The sequence below is a fragment of the Artibeus jamaicensis genome, unplaced genomic scaffold, assembly GCF_021234435.1.
Source record: "Artibeus jamaicensis isolate MK-2021 breed Jamaican fruit bat unplaced genomic scaffold, CSHL_Jam_final contig_1284, whole genome shotgun sequence".
NCBI classification, from domain to species: Eukaryota; Metazoa; Chordata; class Mammalia; order Chiroptera; family Phyllostomidae; genus Artibeus; species Artibeus jamaicensis.
Genome location: NW_026521249.1, coordinates 1 through 20,838, shown reverse-complemented (window position 1 = coordinate 20,838; position 20,838 = coordinate 1). Strand labels below are relative to the sequence as shown.

The 20,838-nt window shown below is 36.3% G+C and overlaps 1 protein-coding gene across 2 annotated transcripts in view; it reads right to left on the bottom strand.

Annotated features, from left to right (window-relative positions):
* The window catches only part of SLC35F5 (solute carrier family 35 member F5), a 46,160-nt gene extending 30,351 nt beyond the window's left edge, over positions 1 to 15,809 (bottom strand). The window contains exons 1-7 of one of the 2 annotated variants that reach the window (XM_037127115.2): positions 15,609 to 15,809; positions 14,728 to 14,836; positions 14,437 to 14,578; positions 9,284 to 9,427; positions 8,444 to 8,506; positions 6,371 to 6,452; positions 5,409 to 5,599 (exon numbers count right to left, since the gene is read on the bottom strand). In XM_037127115.2, coding sequence (XP_036983010.2) covers positions 5,409 to 5,599; positions 6,371 to 6,452; positions 8,444 to 8,506; positions 9,284 to 9,427; positions 14,437 to 14,578; positions 14,728 to 14,836; positions 15,609 to 15,648 — 771 coding nt within the window. In that variant the 5' untranslated portion in view covers positions 15,649 to 15,809. The remainder of the gene's footprint in view (positions 1 to 5,408; positions 5,600 to 6,370; positions 6,453 to 8,443; positions 8,507 to 9,283; positions 9,428 to 14,436; positions 14,579 to 14,727; positions 14,837 to 15,608) is intronic. The other variant, XM_037127116.2, reaches the window with a different exon arrangement.
* Between the last annotated feature and the right edge of the window lie 5,029 nt (positions 15,810 to 20,838).

The following is a 20,838-nucleotide window of genomic DNA, read 5'->3' as shown; positions in this document are numbered from 1 at the left end:
AAAAGAATAAAAGCAATCCAAAGTCAAAAGAAAAAAAATAGAATTCAATGAAATAGAGAACCAAAAGACTACATAAAAAATACAAAAGCTGGTTCTTCAAAAAGATCAAAGAAATTGACAAACTTGTGGCTAGACTCACTAAGGAAAAAAGAAAAAAGACTCATATAAACAAAATCTGAAATGAAAGAGAAGCACCACAGAGATGACAGAAGTACAACAGATCATACTAGAATACTATGAAAGGGTGTATTACAACAAATTCAATAACCTACATGAAATGGTTAATTTCCTAGAAATATATAACCTTCCAGGACTGAATCATGAAGAACTGGAAAATCTAAATAGACCAATCAACAGTGAGGAAATTGAAACAACCATCAAAATTCTCCCCCCTCAAAAAAAGACCATGACCAGATGACTTCACTAGTGAATTCTACCAAACATTCAATAAAGACTTGATACCTATTATTCTTAAACTCTTCCAAAAAATTAAAGAGGCAATACTTCTTAGCATATTTTATGAGCCCAAAATAATCCTGATACCAAAACCTGTCAAGGATAACAAAAAAGGAAAACTAAAGACTAATATCTCTGATGAACACATATGTAAAAATCCTAAAAAAAGATACTAGCGAATCAAAAATAACAATACATTTAAAAAATAATACAACATGATAGAAAGGGGGGTTCATTCCAGGGGCACAAGGATGGTTCAACATATGCAAGTAGTTCATTGTAATATACCACATTAACAAAACAAAGGGCAGAAATAATATAATCTTATCAATAGATGCAGAAAAAGCATTTGATAAGATACAACATCCATTTATGTTTAAAACACTCAGTAAGATGGGTATAGAGGGAAAGTACCTCAACATAATAAAGGCTACATATGACAAACCCTCAGCCTATATCATATTCAGTGGTGAGAAACCGAAAGCTCTTCCTCCAAAACCAGGAACAAGACAAGGATACCCACTCTCATCACTCTCATTCAGCATAGTTTTGGAAATCCTAGCCAAGAAATATGTCAGTCAGGCAAGAGAAAGAAAAAAGGCATCCAAATTGAGAATGAAGAAGTAAAAGTGTCACTTCTACAGATAACATGATTCCATACATAGAAAACCCTAAGGACTCTACAAAAAACTATTAGAAACAATAAACAAATACAGTAATGTTTCAGGATACAAAAGTCAATGCACAAAAATCCACTGCTTACCTATACACTAAAATTGACACTTCAGAAAAAGAAATGAGAAAAGAATCCTTTTGCAACTGCAACAAAAAGAATAAAATACCTAGGAATACACTTAACAGAAGTTGTGTAGGACTTATATACTGAAACTACAAAGCATTATTAAGAGATGAAAAAGACATGCTGAAGTGGAAAGATGTTCCATGTTCATGGATTGAAAGAGTCAACATAGTTAGAATGAACATATTACCCAAAGCAATATACAGCTTTAATATAATCAAAATTCCAATGTCATTTTTTAAATAAATAGAACAAAATATCAGCGGATTCGCATGGAACCATAGAAGACTCCAAACAGCCAAAGCAATCCTGAGAAAAAAAGAACAAAGCTGGAGCTATCACACTACCTGACTTTAACTACAAAGCTATAATCATCAATACAGAATAGTATTGGCAGATAAACAGATACACAGAACAATGGAACAGAACTGAAAGCCCACATGTATATGGCCAAATAATTTTTAACAAAAGAGCCAAAATACCCAATGAAGAAAAGAAAGCCTCTTCAATAAATGGTGCTGAAAAAACTGGAATGCCACATGGAAAAGAATTAAACTAGATTATGGTTTATCCCCATACATAGAAATTATGGATTAAAGACCTAAATATAAGATCTGAAACTGCATAGAAGAAAACATGGGTACTAAACTTATGGACCTTGGTCAAAGGGAACATTTTACAGATTTGACCCCAAAGGCAGGGGAAATAAAGGCAAAAATAAATTAATGGGACTATATTAAACTAAAAAGCGTCTGCACAGGAAAAGAAAATGCCAATAAAACAAAAAGGCAACCAACCAAATGAGAGATAATATTTGCAAACAATAGCCCCCACAAAGAATTAATATCCAAAATATACAAAGAACTTATACAACTCAGTACCAAACCAATAATCCAATTAAAAAATAGGCAGAGGCCCTGGCTGGTGTAGCTCAGTGAATTGAGCACAGGCCTGTGAACTGAGGGATTATGGTTCAATTCCCAGTCAGGGCACATGCCTGAGTTGCAGGCCAGTTCCCAATAGGGGACGTACGAGAGGCAACCATACATTGATATTTCTCTCCCTCTCTCTTTCCTTCCCCTTTAAAGATAAATAAATAAAATCTTAAGAAAAAAGTTAAAAAAAATAGGCAGAGGACCTGAACATTTCTCCCAAGAAGAGATAAAATGGCCAACACATCTATGAAAAGATGTTCAACTTCAGTAGCTATTAAGAAAATGCTACAATGAGATACCACTCACACCTGTTAGAATGGCTATTAATAAAAAAGATAGGTAATAACAAGTGTTAGAGAGGTAGAGAGAAAGGGACCTCTATCACTGCTGTTGGGAATGTAAACTGGTACAATCATTATGAAAAACAGTCTGGCAGCTCCTCCAAAAATTAGAATAGAGTAACCATATGACTCAGCAATCTCTCTTCTAGATTATCTACCTTAAAATCTCAAAAACATTTATTCACAAAGACATATGTGCAGCCCTATGTTCACTGCAGCATTATTCACAGTGGTTAAGGTATGGAGACAACCAAAATGCCCTTTGCAGATGATTGGATAAAAAAAGATATGGTACATATATACTATGGAATACTACTCAGGTATAAGAAAACATGAAATACTGCCACATGGATGGACCTTGAGTATATTATGCTAAGCAAAATAAGTCAGTCAGAAAAAGCTAAGAGGCATATGATTTCACTAATATGTGGGATATAAAACTGAACTCACAGACACAGACAACCAAGTATGGTGGTTACCAGACAGAAGGGGATTTGGGGGGTATAAAGGAAAAATAGGCCAAATATGTGGTAAGAAAAGAAAATCTGACTCTGGGTGGTAGGTATACAATGCAATATCCAGATATAATGGAAATGTACACTTGAAACTTAAGTAATCTTATTAACCAATGTTGCCCCAATAATAAAAAGTAGAAACTGAAACTGAAATTACTAAAATGAAAATTAAATATAAATTGAAATGCTTACAATTTTAGTACAAAAAAGAATTCTATCATCAATGATTTTTATATGGTGGGTTAAATAAAAATATAGTATTAAAATTAACTTTCCTTGTTTCTTTTTTTAACTTGTCCACTAGAAAACTTAAAAATACATATGTCACCTACGTTTGAGGCTGACATTATTCTATTGAACCACACTGCTCTAGGCCTCATCTCACCTTATAACTTCATTAAGTAAGGTTTCCAAAAAAGCTTGGACTTGGACTTGGACTACATTACTCTAACTTTCTACAGAAATGCCTTTACTAAAAACTATCATACCTCTCTGCTCTTACAAATTATTTAAGGTTGATTTTTTTTAAAAAAAGACTTTTACAGGTGGAAACAACCCTACACATATCAACAAACAAATGAATAAACAAAATGTGGTATATACATGCAATAGAATATTAGTCATGGAAGGAAAATCTCACACATGCTACAAGGACATTATGCTTAGTGATATAAGCTAGTCACAAAAGAAAAAAATACTGTATAATTCCACACACATGAGGTATTTAGGAAAGTCAAATTCATAGACATGGAAAGTAGAATGGTAGCTGTCAGAGGATGGGGGAGGTTGGAAAGGGTTGTTACCATTGAATGGGTATAGAGTTTGTTTCGTAAGACAAAAAAAAGTGCTGTAGGTGGATGGTGGTGATGGCTGCAGAACAATGTTAATGTACTTAATGCCACTAAACTGTACACTTAAAAATGGTTAAGATGGTAAATTTTATGGTATGCATATTTTACCACAATATTTTTAAAAGACTATTATCTGCACGTATCTATCTGTGAATGTGCTACACAGAATTGTGCCTCAGTATATTCTCTTGGAATTTTGAATTAGGAAAAAGTTTACTTTATCCCATGACTGGTACTCCCTTTTAATAGACAGTAAGTTGTGTGACTCAGGAAGTTTTCCTTTTTGCCTTCTTGTCAATTTGCCTACAGATAAATTGTGTGCTCACCTGAAATAGCTTTCTTCCTTTAAGCCAAAGTTCCTAATACACGTTATCCCATTCTATAGCCAGCTTCCTCCACAGGCCAACCCCCTCCCCACCCAGACACATTACCCATTTAATCTGGCTCTTACCTCCCCCTACTTTTTTTAACTTTTACTGTTTAAATCTTTTTATTATGTTTTCGCTCAAGTTTCCTTTAAAAGTTAGGTTATATACAAATCCTAGTCTTGCTTTACACTCATTTAAACAAGCAAAAAGAAATCATAATAGTGAAATCAAAATATATGAGCCTTTAAATTAATTTTAATACATAAGTATCATATTTTGATTTCCAAAGGTTTTTTGATTTGTATTGGTGAATATAATTAATCACTGTATCACTTTAAAAAAGGTCATTCAGGCAGAGAGAGGATCAAGAAAAACAGGCAATGCAGTAAGCATGAGAGGCAGATTGTGAGGTAAAAACCTTATAATTAGGCTAATAACATTGACATCAGCACTGCAATATTGAATGTTTAAAAGTGTTCAGTGTAATTAAATCTTAAAGGCTCATACTAAATAAAATTGGACTAGGCTACTTAAAAATATATATATATAAAATATGTATACATATTTTAAAAATTCTAAACTTCAGAGATTTCACAAATTCAGACAAGTCTCTAACTCCAGCTTAACCCCAAATAATATTTTATTTACTATATGATCATTCTTTATAAAATCTAAAGCCCATTTTCAGTTTTTATATTAAAATAAGAGAAGTTATGGTATTACTAAAAATTCCATTAAAATGTTTACTATGAGTACTTGCTAAAGTATTTAACCATATTTACATGAATTTAATGTAAAACTGTGAAACACTATTTGAAGAAATCAATACATATAGTAAACTCTTATCTGGATATTTACTAGCCCTTGTATATGGTGTAAAATAACTCTATTCATTACTCTGACCATGAGGCAAGGTCCAATTCTGAATAGATATGAGTAGCTGTAGTGCTAAAATATTTATTAAATTCTTTGAGGTATGACAAGCATTTATTAAGTTCAATACTCTAATTCCCCAATGATGCAACATAACAGAGTTTAAAGTCATAAGTAAGCAACTTAAAGATCTTACACTTCAGTTGTATAGTTGGTATGTATACTGTCTTAAAATTCAAGTTCCAAACATACAATAAAAAGAAGACCTACCACAAAGCAGAAGAAAAAGCTAATTTTTGCTACTTGAGTTGCAGTAAGTTTCCCCACAGTTTTGAGTAAGGATTCTTGTTCTTTCACAGTAGGATATGACATACGAGACAACTTAGCCTCCAATGCATGGCTTGATGGAAGCTGTCGAATCTCCATGATATTACTGAACCTTACACGAGACTTTTTGGGAGCTTAAGAGAAAAAGTATAGTACAAATTATTAAATGCTTCCCCTTGCACCCAACAGAAGTCACAAGCTTTAATTTACTGATAAATGCATATTATTTAATCCATCTATGATCAGACTTGAAGATTCAAAGAAAAACCAGAGTTAGAGCATTACCTGGGGCAGCTTGCTCATACAAAACAGTAATGTTTTAATCTATAAAAATCTTTTAAAGGCTTAAAGTAAGACCAATACTGCAACAAGATTTCTGCAACTGTTTCTATATACAACTGCCTAATTCAGGATTACAGTATGATTATTATTTTAGCATTTATAGTAAAACTTTGGATTCTTCCTCATAGATACTCGATTTATGAGAATTACTTTCCAGTCAATCATGTAGACGATTCCTCCTCTATAGGTCCATTCCTTGCAAGAGAATGGTATAGATAAATACTGTGCCTAATGTTGAGGCTGGTGCACTTTACTCAATTGACAGAAGCAGCAAAATTCCTGTAGTTTACTACCAGGTTTTTTGATGGCATGGTTGAAGAGAATATTCTTTTAAAAAATTTATGTGTGTGTGTGTGTGTATAAAATGAAAGCTTAGAGACTTCTGATATTTGAACATTATTTCCATCTTCTAGTCAAACTTCAGGAAGACTACTGGCCAAGCCAATAACATGTGGAACAGAAGAACTGCTAGGTGATCTCAAAATCACTAAGTTTTGGGATGGCTTGAATGAAGCTAAGATTTCTGCCCATTTCTAAGATATGAAATTCTAAGTTCTGCATACTTTTTTCAGCATCAATACTTGCGTTCTCAGGTTTTTCACTGGGCAGATCATGAAATTTCACAGGAACATACAGAGGTTCACTCTGAAACATAAAAACAGAAAATATATATAAACAAAAATGTTATAGCTGATATATTGGCTAAAATTTAAGTGGATAGTATATAGGCACAGATACTACCCAAAACACGGCCATACACCCCCATGTTTGTATAGTGTAATTTCCACAATATACATTTTCAAGACTTAAAAGTGAAACTCAGGTGATCCACACAGAAACAATAACAGAAAAGAATCAGTTTAAAGCTTATAAATATAACAATACAGCATTGGCGCATTACAACACATCACATTTAAATGTCATAAAAGCAGACCTCTCTCTCAACTAACACATGACCTCCCATTCCTTTTCATTCATTATATTAACAAATACATATTGAGTCCCACTGTGCCAGGTGCTATCCTAGGTCCTGGGTATATAAAAAGTACATAAAGACAAAGCCTCTGTCTTCAGCTATCATGTAGTCTGAAGGAAAAGGCGGACAAGGAATAGGTAATCACCTATATAATAAATACATACATATATATATATTTGCAAAAATGACTCCTCTTCACCTAAGTTTCAACTAAAACCAAAAATTCCTGAAAACTTTTATAGGACTAATAGATAAGAAAACAATAGCTATCACTCACCAATTCTTATTATGTACCAAGTACCAAATCCAGACCAGTTAAACACACATTTCTCATTAGACCTTGTAACAACTTTATAAAATGGTGTTTTAAAGTAACTTTTCTAGAAGCTGAGATATAATAACCCATTGGTAGACAACAGAATTAAAGCCAGGTTTATTCTAAAGGTCTATATTTTCAAGTGGTTCTAAATTGCTCAACTGTTTTTACAAATATTCTTCAGATGATCTACACTTAAACAATGCTCCAACTATGCTGTTTCTTAAATTAACACAACATTGTGTTATATATCTTTGATTTGTCTTTTAACTCCTGGTATAGAACTCCACCAGTGAAAAATATTCAGTAAATGAAGACATGACAGGACCTGGAAATAGACAGTCTCTTTGTTACACTGAACTTTTCATTACACCATTTGACCTAAAACAATATGACATATCATCTTACAGATGGTAGCAAGAAATTAGTAGAAGTTAGAAGAGTAGGCAGCCATCTCAGCTGCACCTTCTACAATGAAAGAGACAACTGATAATAATCTTGTTGATGCTTAGATTCCAGAGAAAAGAAATGACATTTTCTCGGAGCTTCACAAACTCTTCACAGCACCTGGTTACCTACCTGGCATACAAATGCAGTTGTAGAAGCCAAACAAACAAAAAACTGTACTGTCAATAAGATCACCCAGCTAGTGCTTCATAAACTGGTATTAAATTTTAAAGTAACTTTTAAATTCTTCTCAGAATACTATATGTTGAAAAATACATTAAAAAGAAATGTTTTAGTAATGGTCTAAAAAGAATAGATTTAGATATACTACCTCTCCAATAAGATTATACATGCCCAAAATAAGTGAATATATTAATTACTTTGCTTGTTGATTACCTGTCTCCTCCTTTCCAAACATATGCTCTCACACTCTAGAGCATAAGCTGTATTTCTACAGTCAAAAGCAAGTGCTAATACATATTAAGCACTCTTAAAAATTGATGGGATAAATGAAAAATCTGCTTTTATATTCTCAGTGTCAAGCAAATACATTTGTTTCTAAGTGATAACCATAATAATAATAAACATTAAGTGATAGAGTTGGTAAGAAACAAAGGACGATGGACTGTCCTTTACTATTTTCACTCCTTACCTATTTCCCCTCCCCTTGCTCCCCATGGTGGCTACTTTTCTGGCCCAAAGTAACCCTAAGGAAAGGGAGTACCAAACTAAAATAATCACAGAGGGCACCCAATATTGTTTTATACACACACAAACACACACATACATATATATACATATTCTAACATAGCTGTGGTATTATCAAAGCTATTTCAGTCCTTCCCACTGTGACTCAATTCCATGTGCTCCATTCCTGAGGAGAAAAGAAGCACTTACCAAAGAACTATTCATAGTTGTATCTGTTGTGCAAGCAGCAAAATAATTTTCAGCATCTGCAAACTATTGATAACAAGACAAAAATCCAATTAAACTCATGTTACAAAGTAGGACTAGTGTTAGTCAAAGCTCAAAAGAATAGAATCAAAAATCCAGAGTAGGCCTATAAAAATATAACTATTATTAATAATAATAGCAGCTAATGTCAAGTATTCAACCAAGCAAGGGAGGTATTATCATCTTCATTTTAAAGAAATTAAGGCTGAGAGATTTCATCTCAGTAACAGAATTTTATATTCTTCATTCTCAAAAATTCAGTTTCTATTTCTATCAGCATGTTATGTTACATCACTGAAAGAATATAATTTGATTAATTAGCCAAATACCTGAAACACACCCTGAAATATGCTATTTTCACTTTAATAGATAAACCTGGAATGATTTTGCTTCTACAGTCAACTTTACAACCAATTAGATGATAGTCCTCCACTGTACAAAAGATCAAAGATCCAGATATTCTTCTTTTCCTTGCCTTTATCATCTTCTCCATATTATTTTGATTTGGGCCAGTTCAAAAATTTTTAATAACTCAGAGAATGTCATGGGGTAAGAAAAAGGAGATTATGTACCTCTGATTTCTCACAAGATATTCTGACACCAAAGTGATTAAAAGACTACAATTAAAATTTTGGAAAAAAGTAGGTTTTTCTTATAACATGCTATGTTCACTCACTTAACCAAACCACTTAAAATTGAGCTGCCCTTCAAGAAACTAACACATCTTTAAATTTTGAAAAAATATACCCTCTCTTCAACAAACACTTAAAATTAAAAACTCACAAAAGCAGCATGCTTTCCTCGAAATCCTCTTGTACACTGTTGTCTCCATGGCTTCCAAATAATAAAGCCCAAAAGGTACAAAACAAACATAGATGTTTTTGCAAAGGTGCTGAAGAATGGTTTGTTGTACTGAGTAAAAACATACTGTAGAGAAAAAAGTTATATAAACTATGAGATGACTTTGAACCTTTTACTTATCTCTAATAAAACAAGGCTATTAGATGATTTTCAATTCTAGAAGTTCATTTGGAAAAGCAGGTTCCAAAGGGACTATAAAATATTTTCGATTCATTTCTGAATATTGTATTTGCTTTGCATAAAATGGATAATTTACCCAAACAAAGCAGGGACAACTTGCAAAAAGAGTTCTCTTCAACATTACTGAAAATGTACTATGCAACAGTATTTACGCTAGGAGCTAACAACAACAAAAAAGACATATCTCCATGTACATATCTTCCTGAAAGGAGATATGTACACGGAGAGTACATAGTATAATGTGCTAAGTACCATGATAAGGGTATGGAGGGTACCATGGAAGTACCAAAGAGAGACAGACTATTTTGAAGATTATGGAGATTATGAAATTTTAAGAGCAGCTATTCTTCAGCTGTTTGAATAGTTAGCTCAAACAGAGTAAAAGGCAATGAAACACTATGTTGTGTGAAGAAAACTGCATGAAATTTAACGTTATTAGGAAATTGCATAAAACCAGAAATCGGTATGAATTCATGATTTTTTTCTGTCCTAAAAAAATTTCTGCCCTGGTATAGTTCAGTGGATTGAGCACTGGCCTGCAAACCAAAGGGTTGCCAGTTCTATTCTCAGTCAGGGCACATGCCTGGGTTGTAGGCCACGTCTACAGTAGGGGGTGCATGAGAGACAACCACACACTGATGTTTCTCTCCCTCTCTTTCTCCTTCCCTTCCTCTCTCTCTAAAAATAAAGAAATAAAATCTTTAAATTTTTTCCTAGTTATATGTACTGAAAGACCTCCCAAAATGACAACCTTGGAGTAATGAGCATCTCTAGAATCCATATAGTGATCTGAACCATTTTGCATCAAAGAAACCATGTGTTATTGAAGAAATGACTACATCCAACTATAAGGTAGAAAATGTACCAGATAAGCCTGGAGTACCTTGTGCCAGAAAGCAAATGAGATGTTAAAGACAGGACAGTTTAAGCATCAAAAGAAATAACTACAATTGTTTGAAACTTCAACTATACAAAAATTCATGAATTTATAATGATACTAAAAAAACCCCTCAATTGTGACTACTGGAAGTTTAGTAAGCAACATTACTCAAATAAATAGAGGAAAAGAATCAAGATGTATACAGCCTTTCCTATATTAATCATGTTTCAGGATAACCAAAGAGTAGTTGTAGAGAAATTCTCCTTCAAGAATTCCTTTCCAGCTAAAGAATGACCATCAGAAAACTTACCACTTTACCACTCCTAATGAAATACTCTATATAGGCAATAATCATAAGGATATTCAACTATTACCTACTGGTTGGTAAGTAACTTTATAGTTCTCAAATTGGCACTACCCAAAGCAAGACTTGCAGCTATTATGTGCCATATCATGTGATATGATAGGAAGTGCCCAGTACCACCAAGGCTACTTTTTACTAAATACTGAACTGAATCAAATTAAGACTTTATTTCTAACTACCATTTTACAATCAAACCTTGGTTCTCAAACATCTCCCATTTCTTACACTTTGTTTCTTGACCAAGTTGTTCATGGAAAAAATATCTTGTGTGTTGAATAAAACTTCAGCTCTTGACAACACTTATAGGCTGATACAGGAGAATCTCAGTTCTTGAACTTAATTTGTTCAAATTTTGCAAGTGACAGGGTAGAAAAAGGAGAAAGGGAAGATATTCCTATTTCACTAATCAAGGAAATGCTTGGGAAATGGAGAGAAATACAAAGTTTTATTGAGAAATATCACCCTGACAAGGAAATAGCAAGCCGTGACATAAACTTTTTGAATGACAATGCAATCAATGTTTTACTTCAGGCAAGTGTTAAACCTGTAAGTGGAACCTAATTGACAAAACAAACAAGAAAGCAAAATACAACCAGAGATACTGAAATGAAGAACAAACTGACAATGATCAGGGAGGAAAAGGAAGAGGGATAATGAGGGGACAGGCCTCAAGGAACATGTGTGAAGGACACATGGACAAAGCCCAAAAGGGTGGGTTTGAGGGTGGGAGATGGGGATGGGTTGGGGGAGGGGGCATGGTGGGGTAAAAATGGAGACAACTGTAGTTGAACAGCAATAAAAAAAACACAGGCAAAAACAATCACTGGATGGGTTTTTAGTGAGGCAGAGAAGCCTGGGAGCCCAAAGCAAGTTCTAGTAGAGCAAAGAAACAAAAACAGAGAAAGAACCCCAGAAAAACAGCTATATGATATTTTTATGGAAAGGGCCTCCTCTTCTAAACAATAACAGCCTTCCATTCCTCCCCTCTTACTCCATATTCAGTCATCAATAGCTCTCAACATTAAACGTAAGTTATGTACACATTAAGTGTGTACATAAATTTTCACTTCTTACTGAGCAATTCATTTCCTATATTTGTTAAATGTTCACTTACATTTCATGTCCTTTTTGTTTTTAAAGTATTTGTTTATAGATTAAACAGTATATTTGATGAGAAATGTTAAAATGGAGTCATTTGGAGGTCTGGAACAGATTAATTCATACATTATTTATAATAGAAAAAAATGATTCAGTTTTCGAACAAATTGCTTCTCAAATAGCCTTCTGGAATGAATTACGTTCAAGAACTGAGGTTCTATGTACAAGGAATAAAAGAGAAAAATGATTAAGTTGAATGACACTCCAAGGAAGCAATCAGTCAAATCCAGAAGGTGTGTGTGAGGGACTAAATGTTTGGGTTCCCCCAAAATTCATATGTTAAAATGTCAACTAACCCTCAATGTAGTGGTATTAGGAGTTAGGGCCTGTAGGTAAAGGCCTCATGAAAAAGACTAATAGCACACAAAAGAGAATCCCAAATTTCCCACCCCTTCCACCTTGTGAGGAGAAAGCTGCCATCTAAGAACTAGTAAGAGGCTCTACACCAGACATAGAATCAGCCTGTGCCTTGATCTGGGACTTTTCAGTCTCCAGAATTGTGAGAAATAAATGTTATTTGAGTCACTCAGTCTATGGTAGTCTTGCTGAAGCACCTCAAATAGACTAAGACCATGTGGTCTATCCCACATGAAAAATATCATTTCTCCAACAAATCAATGGTATAATAAAGGTGGGGCAGGGCAGGGCAGGAAAATAATAAAAGTGACTTAAAAGTTATAATAAGTGGCCCCGGCTGGTGTGGTTCATTGTACTGACTGCTGGCCTTGAGGACCAAAGGGTCACTGGTTCAGTTCCCAGTCAGGGCACATGCCTGGGCTACAAGCCAGGTCCCCAGTAGGGGGCACATGAGAGGCAACCACACACTGATGTTTCTCTCCCTCCCTTTCTCCCTCCCTTCCCCCTCTCTAAAAATAAATAAAGTCTTTTAAAAAGTTATAACAGATGCAATGTATGATCGTGTTTAGATATTAAACTAAAGATATCCTTAACACAACCAAAGAAATTTAAATATAGACTACCATATTTAAGAAATTATAATTAATTTTGTTAGAGATGCTAATGGATGATTATATTTAAAAAAATTAAAAGTCCTTTTCAGTTTGAGATGAATATAAAAAAATTTTTACATGAGATTACAACTAGCTAGAACTTGCTTTCAAATACTCCAGGAAAAAAATGGGGAAGGGTTAATAAGATTAGCAAAATTGGTAATTGTTGTAAGTGATGGGCATATAAAAATTCATTATACTACTCTCTCTACTTTGTATATATTATATATTTTCCATAACGGAAAGATTGATTTTTTTAAATATACAATTAATCTCAAAAGTTTGATAAGCATTTTTGGCTAGAGAATTAGATACATTACATATGCTATTGGATAGTGAAATTATAAAATATCCTCTGAGTAAGAGATTTTACTTTTTTAAAATAGGGGCAAATTCTTTTTCTTTGCTTAGATAGGAATTGCTAAATTATAATTTAATCAGGTGCTCTTTTGTCATAAATGTTATTGCTTGGTAAATAAAAACCAAACTTTAAAACTAAAATAAAATTTTAAAGATAGGCTTATTTTTCTGTCAACATTAAAGAGATTTATTTTTATTTACACCACAGAATATTAATTTTAAAAAAAAGGTTGTAGAAGTATGAAAGGTTAGAGAAGAGTTAAAAATAAATGGCCTGTTATGTTCCAGAGCCTACTTACAAAAGGACTAAATATTTCTGCATTGGTACAATGTCAATGCCAACTGTTTACTTAACTATGCTATGAGATGACCCCGCAGTATAAACTGCTTCTTTGATAATTAAGGCCATTTTATAAATGCTAGTTTACTTTTACATATTATCCCTAAATTTAAATGCAGTAATTTATGAAATTAAAAGTGCTTTTCTTTTTATAGGAATCACTAAACAAAAAGAAAAAATAACTACACAAGTAGAAAGAAAAACTGAGTTGTTAATTCAAAATAGCACATTACTACCAATAGGTCATCAACAAAGACATCATAAAACAATTAAAGGCATTCACTGTACTTTTACAATATGTTTGAATCAGTACACAGAAAAATGTGTGTGCAATCATGCATGTGCACAATAGTGACCTGTACATGAACACTCTGGTCACTTTCACTCTTTGTGCAAAAGAATTCTTACTTTCTACTAAATGGACAAATGGTTTTGCAGCCTAGATGGTTGTTCTTCTAGAAAACAGTATTTATAGAGAATGAAACTGAATTTAGGAAAAAAAGAAAAAAACAGGTGCACCTCCCAATATTAAGAAAATATGTGTATAACTTACTTTCTAAATAACTACCCCTAAAAGATACAAGAAAGCTGTTCGAAACAACAAGCAATATCCTTTCAGTTTCAACAAATTGACCCTAATCCAATATGAAAGAAAACAAATAATTCAACAATATTCAAAATACTGCTTTAGGTAAGCATGGGAGACAGTAATGACTAGAGATACAGTAGATGAACAGGAATATTATTATAATGCAAGGACATTCCAAGACAAGGACTACATACCGAAGTAAGTTCTGAGGATGCGACCCATATCACATCAACAAGGAGGAGAATAACAATCCCCAGAGCCATTCGCCTGCGCTGAGTGAAACTATTGCTCTGAGAGTTCATTCGGTTCATGATAAATACACACACCATTTGCAGTCTGTTTTTTAGAAAATGCAGAGAAGATTTTTAAAATCACCATAAAAATGAGAAAATCCATATAACAGAGATAGCTGACATTTGTTAGCTAATTACCTAACAAATTAAGTTTGAAAGTCACATAGTATAATTAAAAGGTGCAGAATTTACCTTGTTTTAAAGGCGTTTCTGAGATCTTCAAGGGTAATACCTGAAAACTTGGCAGATCTGTGTCTAAACGGAGGTGAAGAACTCAACGAACCTAATCGGAGGTGAAGAGCTTAAAATAAGATTCATCACATCTTTTTTACTCATCTTTAAAATGAACACAAATGAAAGAACAATACTAAAGTGTGTTAAGCATAACTGACAGTACTCTCAAGACTTCAAATTATATTCAGAGACGTACACGTTACAGAGGGGAAAAAGCCAACATTCCACAAATTGCATATATAAAACTAACTAATTACTCGAAAATACAGAACTCCCTTCACTCTCTCACCAGAGGAATCCATCCCCGGGCAGTGTCTACACACGCGGCTGTTTCTAAGTGTTTTTTCAGTCCCTGATCTCGAGTGGGATTCGACTGAGAGGAAGTAATTTGTTCCGAGTCTGGGGAGCACGTTTTCAATCACCTACGTGGCAAAGGGGAAAGATCCTACACCCTCCTACACCTAACTAACCCTGTCACTAACTATATCTAGATATTTTAGACCGAAATCACGATTCACGAGAGCAGGGAGGAAACAGCTGTTAAAGGGAATCCTCCTCCGTTTTTGGAGGAAAAAAAAAAACTGTTAAGCCAGTGACGCCTCCCGGGGTGTGAGTTAAAGTCCTAAAGCAGCGGCGCAGGAGTACTTCAACCGCCAGAGTCTGGACCAGACTCGCACGCCCCTGTCAGCTTCCCCCCTACTCCGCCCCTACAGACCGTTACCATTTTGGTCTAGGTACTGTGGCTGTCACCAAGGGCTGGGGGTGGGGCTGCTGGTGGCCACTCCGTCCCACCCAGTTTTGGCCCCTGTTGATTTCAGGGCCCTCCTCTGCCTACCTACCTGGCCTTCCTGCCCCACGATGGCTTCGTGGTGGCACCATGAGCAGACCTGGCTGGCCCTGCCGCCTCACAGCGCCACGGCCGCGGCCTCGGACTCAGAGAGCTGTTGTGGAGCCTGACATTGTGCTGCGCTGAAGGCCCAGCCCCTAAAGCCACGGGGCCCTTCTGGGCGAGGCTGCCGATGCCACCCAGCTCCACTCGGCCCCGGGAGAGTGGCAGCCAGTGAGGGGAAGGAACCGCGCAAGCTGCGATGGCCGCGGAGGCCCAGAGCCGGACCCAGGAGCCGGACCCTGGAGCCGGCCCCACCCCCGGCCAGCCAGGCTGCCTGCCCTGCGGCCCCGCCCCTTGCCCAATGGCGACTGCGCAAGGATTACGTCAGGGCGACACCGAGGCAGACCTCTGGGGGTGTGGCTCCTGGGTGATTCGGCTTCGCTGAGCCTGAGCAGTTTACTGCCAGGCGTTGGGGGCAGAGCGGGGAGACGTAGTGCCAGGGAGGAGCGGAGTTTAGAAGAAATAGAGCAGGGCGTGGTGGTTGGAGAAAGCCGGAAGCGAGAGGGCGTGGGTGGCCGGGCGGAGTTTAGGGCACTGTAAATGGCCAATCTGCCAGATGACCAAGCATTAGAACAAGAGCTAGCAACTATATTACTTACAGAGTTCTGCCACGAAACTCCATATCCCTTTCTTTCAGAAGGACCTAAAAGCAAAGTGGCTTGGGAGGTTTTTGCTTTCTGGAACCTTCTGTGTGAGAACTAGATCCCAGCTCTTGGTGCAAGAAGCTGCGTGCATATAAAGCAAGCTCTTTCACTCCCCCCCCCCCCAGCCCACAGTTTCCTCATCTGCGAAATGGGCGTAAGGATAATATCTCTCTTTTTTTTTCTATGTATGCCAAGAGTACACGTGTACCAGTGTGAACAATGCGTGGCACCGCAAATGATAGTAATTATTAAACTATAGGTTTTTCTTAACTAACTTTTGAATATCCCACAGGGGAAAAGCTTGGCCAATGTCCTAATTTGTATTTAGAAAACAAATACGAGATAAGAAGGTCCAGTAACTTAACCATTTGTAACGTCTTTATAAGATGATGGGAAGAAATTAAATTTTGTTACAGAGAGCATTTCTTACCTTTTAAATCTTGTTTTCCTGAAATTAAATACACATTCAAATGACGAAACCATACCAGTGGACTTTTTTGTGTTGACCCAAGAAATTATCAGCATGAAGCATCTCTAGTAAATCATTCAGAAGCCAATCACGCAGAGAGAAAAATCTAAACCATCTACTTAAAATTACTACTTAAGGAAAATTGGTTGAATGACATTAATCAAATTATTTCAGCATCTGCTTTCTTTCTTTTCCATGAACTTCCCTTAAGGAGTCAGGCTCATAGTACGAGAAGGCATACTCGTATGCTTAAAATTATTTTGCTGAATGTATGATATGTAAACTGAAAAAAATAATAGCATTATGAATAACTTGCAGTATCTAACGGAAACAGTAAGTTCAAATTTTTAACCTGACCACAATTTGTTATGTAACCTTAAGCTTATTATTCTCTCTACTGTGCCTCAATAACCCATAAATATGTTGATACTGTTACTCTTAAATAATGCAAATAATATTACTTTGAAATGTATCTAAATATAAATTGTGAATATTACCACCTATTTCCAGAGCATCTACTATAGGACAGTGCTGTAACATTCCTGTGATGGCTAAGGTAATTCTAGACTGTCTTCAAGTCGTCTCTAATTCTAGATTCATTTTCTATTAACCTTTTTTCCCAGAACTCTCTTGAGGGAAATTCCGATGGACTACTCTGACAATGGGACTTGGTGTGATTTCTGTACTGTGATACGATCAGATCATGTCCTTAGGCATTCCTTTCTTTTGTCCCCATATAGCTTGCCCAAGATTAAGTCCTCAGTAACTTCAAAGTCTTTGAAAACTGCTTTCTGATCTGATAACTTTTACTCATCTTTATGTGAATGTCTTATCTTTACCTTTTTCTCCCTACCAAATCCCAACTGTCTATAAATATAAAGTCCACAAGAGCAAAGAGTTTTTGCCTATATTATTCTCCACTATATCCTTAGCCTCTACAATAGTGCTGGCAGTCAATATTTGTTGAATGAACCTGAACATCCTGTTGTCTCTTGACTTTTCGAAACCTAATTCCTTTCCGATGCCTTTATTTCTGTCAGCCAGTATCACTATTTTCCTAGTCTCACAAGCTTAGAAGTTTGATATTTCATTTTCATTTATTTTCTTTTTACTCTTCAAAGTCAATTACTCTTCAAGTCCCTTTGAAATCCCTTAATAGTAGACCCCTAAGATCCATCACGCATGAAATCTAACACCTTTAAAAAATCCCCTGAAATATAGAGAATATAATTTTCCCAGTAAAGTACATATGCCGCAATATGAATATAACAGCATGGTTGTATGTATGTACAGAGCAGTCACTAACTAACTTATTCTCCTGTACACCAAGGTCAAAGACTACATTTCAAATGCAAGCCCTGGTAAAATTATAAATGACTGTTGGGGGCTGGGATAAGCCTGACACAGGCTGGTACAATTAGGCCTGAGAGATAAGCCTTGAATGGCAGGATGTTGCAGTCAGGAGCCATAAAAACCTCCCCTCCTGGACATGCAGGTAGCACACCAATCAGTGCCTTGGTCATGCGCCCACCATGCGCCCCCCGCCCAATCGTGGGCTAGAGCACGCCTTGAAGCCCCCTATCCACTGCACTTCCCCCACTGCCCTCCTCTATATAACTCCCTCCATTTTGAAATAAAATTTGCAGCTTGATCAGAATCCTTTGTCTTGCTGCCATTCTTCGCGCCTCCTGTCCCATCCCCCTTCATCCGTTACAGGTATATCGGCGGACCCCGTTGACTGCCTCGCGGGCCGAGGCAAATGACTATGTCACCAGGCAGGTTGGAGGAGCAAAATATCCAGAGATTTGAATAAAAGTTCTAAATATCTATAAAACAGGCATCCCAAGATAGTGCTTGATTGATGGCCACGCATAGTCATGCCCCTGAGGGCATGGTCCTGAGTCCTGAGGGCATGATCTTTTCTGGTAAGTATATTTAGAGAAGGGTTCAGGAAACATTTTTCAGAAGGGTTCTGCTTCATTTTAATAATGTGTAGGATTTTTGATGGGGGCAGGGGAGAGGAATGATAATTTTTTAAGAGAGTAAGAGTATGAATGCAGGGGTGACACATTCTTTTTTCTTTTTCTTTTTTTAGCCTCTTAGGTTCTTTGGTGGGGGGCCCGGTAAAATTAGGCAGATAACAAAAGAAAAACAATTTATTAACATATAGAGTGCACATCATACTGGATAAACTGTAAAGAAGAATAACTCAAATGGGTGGTTAGAACTTGGACATATACAGCATATTAACAAGACAACAGTAATTGGTAGAGAAGTGATAAAGAAAAGAAGTTTAGACTTCGAAGAGCTCCAAACCAAGGATAAGTAATACATGACTGAGAGTAATGCAATAAGGATTGTTTGTGCAGGTTCTTCTTGGCTTTCCATCTTCTTCATGGTCATAAAGCTCTCCTTTGACAGGGATTTATGACAGCCTTCATTTTTCAGTTGCTGCTTCTACTCAGCTAAGAAAAGCTCCAGGAAGCCTTCTTTCTGCATCTATTGATTCTCAATTGCCACCAGCTCAAAAGAGAGGAAAATGAGGGTGGTTTGCCAAAGTGGGTGTTTTGGGGTGGCATATTCTGGTCCCCTACATGAGCAAGAGAAAAGGGTGTGTCAGGTGGCAAGTTGGCACAGCACAAAATGTATGTAAAGAAGCAATGGGAAATAAAACAGAATAGGTGAATTCTGGGGAGGTTGCAGCATGCTCTGAAAATACAGGTCAGGGAGCTTTGACTTTTAATTTGTGAGAAAAGCCTAAGAACTTTTAAATGAGACAAATATTGTTATTAAATGAGAAATTATTGAGTGTCCAATGGATGTCCACCAGCATAATGGAGACTGCATAAGACATGGGGCCTGCCTTCAAAGAAATCATGGTATAGACAGAATTGATGATATAGTTAAGGTAGGTATTTGCTAAGCTAAAAGATACTGAATCTAATTGTACTATTCTAGTATCCTCTTAGCATGCTGCACACCAAACTGATGCTCAGTTTGACATAGTCTCATTTGACTATCACTTCCATTTATATCTTACTGAAGGCATAAACGACAAGAAACTAGATAAGAAAATAAAAGTCCCATCCAGTTGATCCTGAGGAATTTCAAATGGCACTGTCCATGCCTGTCCTGTGCCTTCAACAAGCTGACCCTGTCAGCAAAGTGACCATTTCAGAGGCTAGAGCATGGTAATGAGCTCATTGACAACCACTGCCACTTCCCAACAGGATCTAGACCTCAGATTCTAACTTGCTCTCTTATCTCCTATCTTTGGCTTGTGCTCTACTCATGAAACCTGATACCTGACATCTCTCATCCAGTACAATCTGGGTTCTTCCCTCTGTTATTTGCAGCCAACACCTAAGTTCACACCTGCTGTTAGTCACTAAGCAAATAAACCAGCCTGAGCCTCATAGTCCCTGGAATACTACTCAGCCCATGTGGCCCATATATGGCCCAGGTTGCCTCAAGTCCCAAGTGAGAAAATAAAATTAAAAAAAAAAAAAAAAAACCAGACTGAGATCTGATATATATAACGAGGTGTTGGATATGACTCTTCCTACTGTCTCCTGCACTGAGCACAGACACCCAAACACAGAACAAAGAGTATGTAGCAAGATTGTGATCAAGTAAGAAAATCTTGGTCCTTAGAAAAGAGGAACAAATCTAAGTAAAACGCTGTATTGGTCTATATCCAGTCACTTCAGCTTCACTAAAGACTAGAAGTGAGAAGGTAACAAATGAAGAAAAAACTGCTTCCTTTGAAAATTCAGTAAGATATTTTTAAAAAAGCGATACACTAAAAGAACTAAACACAAAACACAAAATAAAAACCAAACAACCTTGATATAATCAAGGGCATCAGTGGAGGTACCCAGCAGTGCAACAAAAGTGCTGGAGGTGGAAGTCCTTTATGGGGCCCCAAAATATAGTGGCTTCACCCAGCAAGAGAAGGTGTATGTTCATGTACACATATGTTCATAGCAGCACTATTTGCAATGGTGAAACAGGAAAATGACCTGCCTCAGTCCATTCATAACAAAATACCTCAGCACATGGGGACT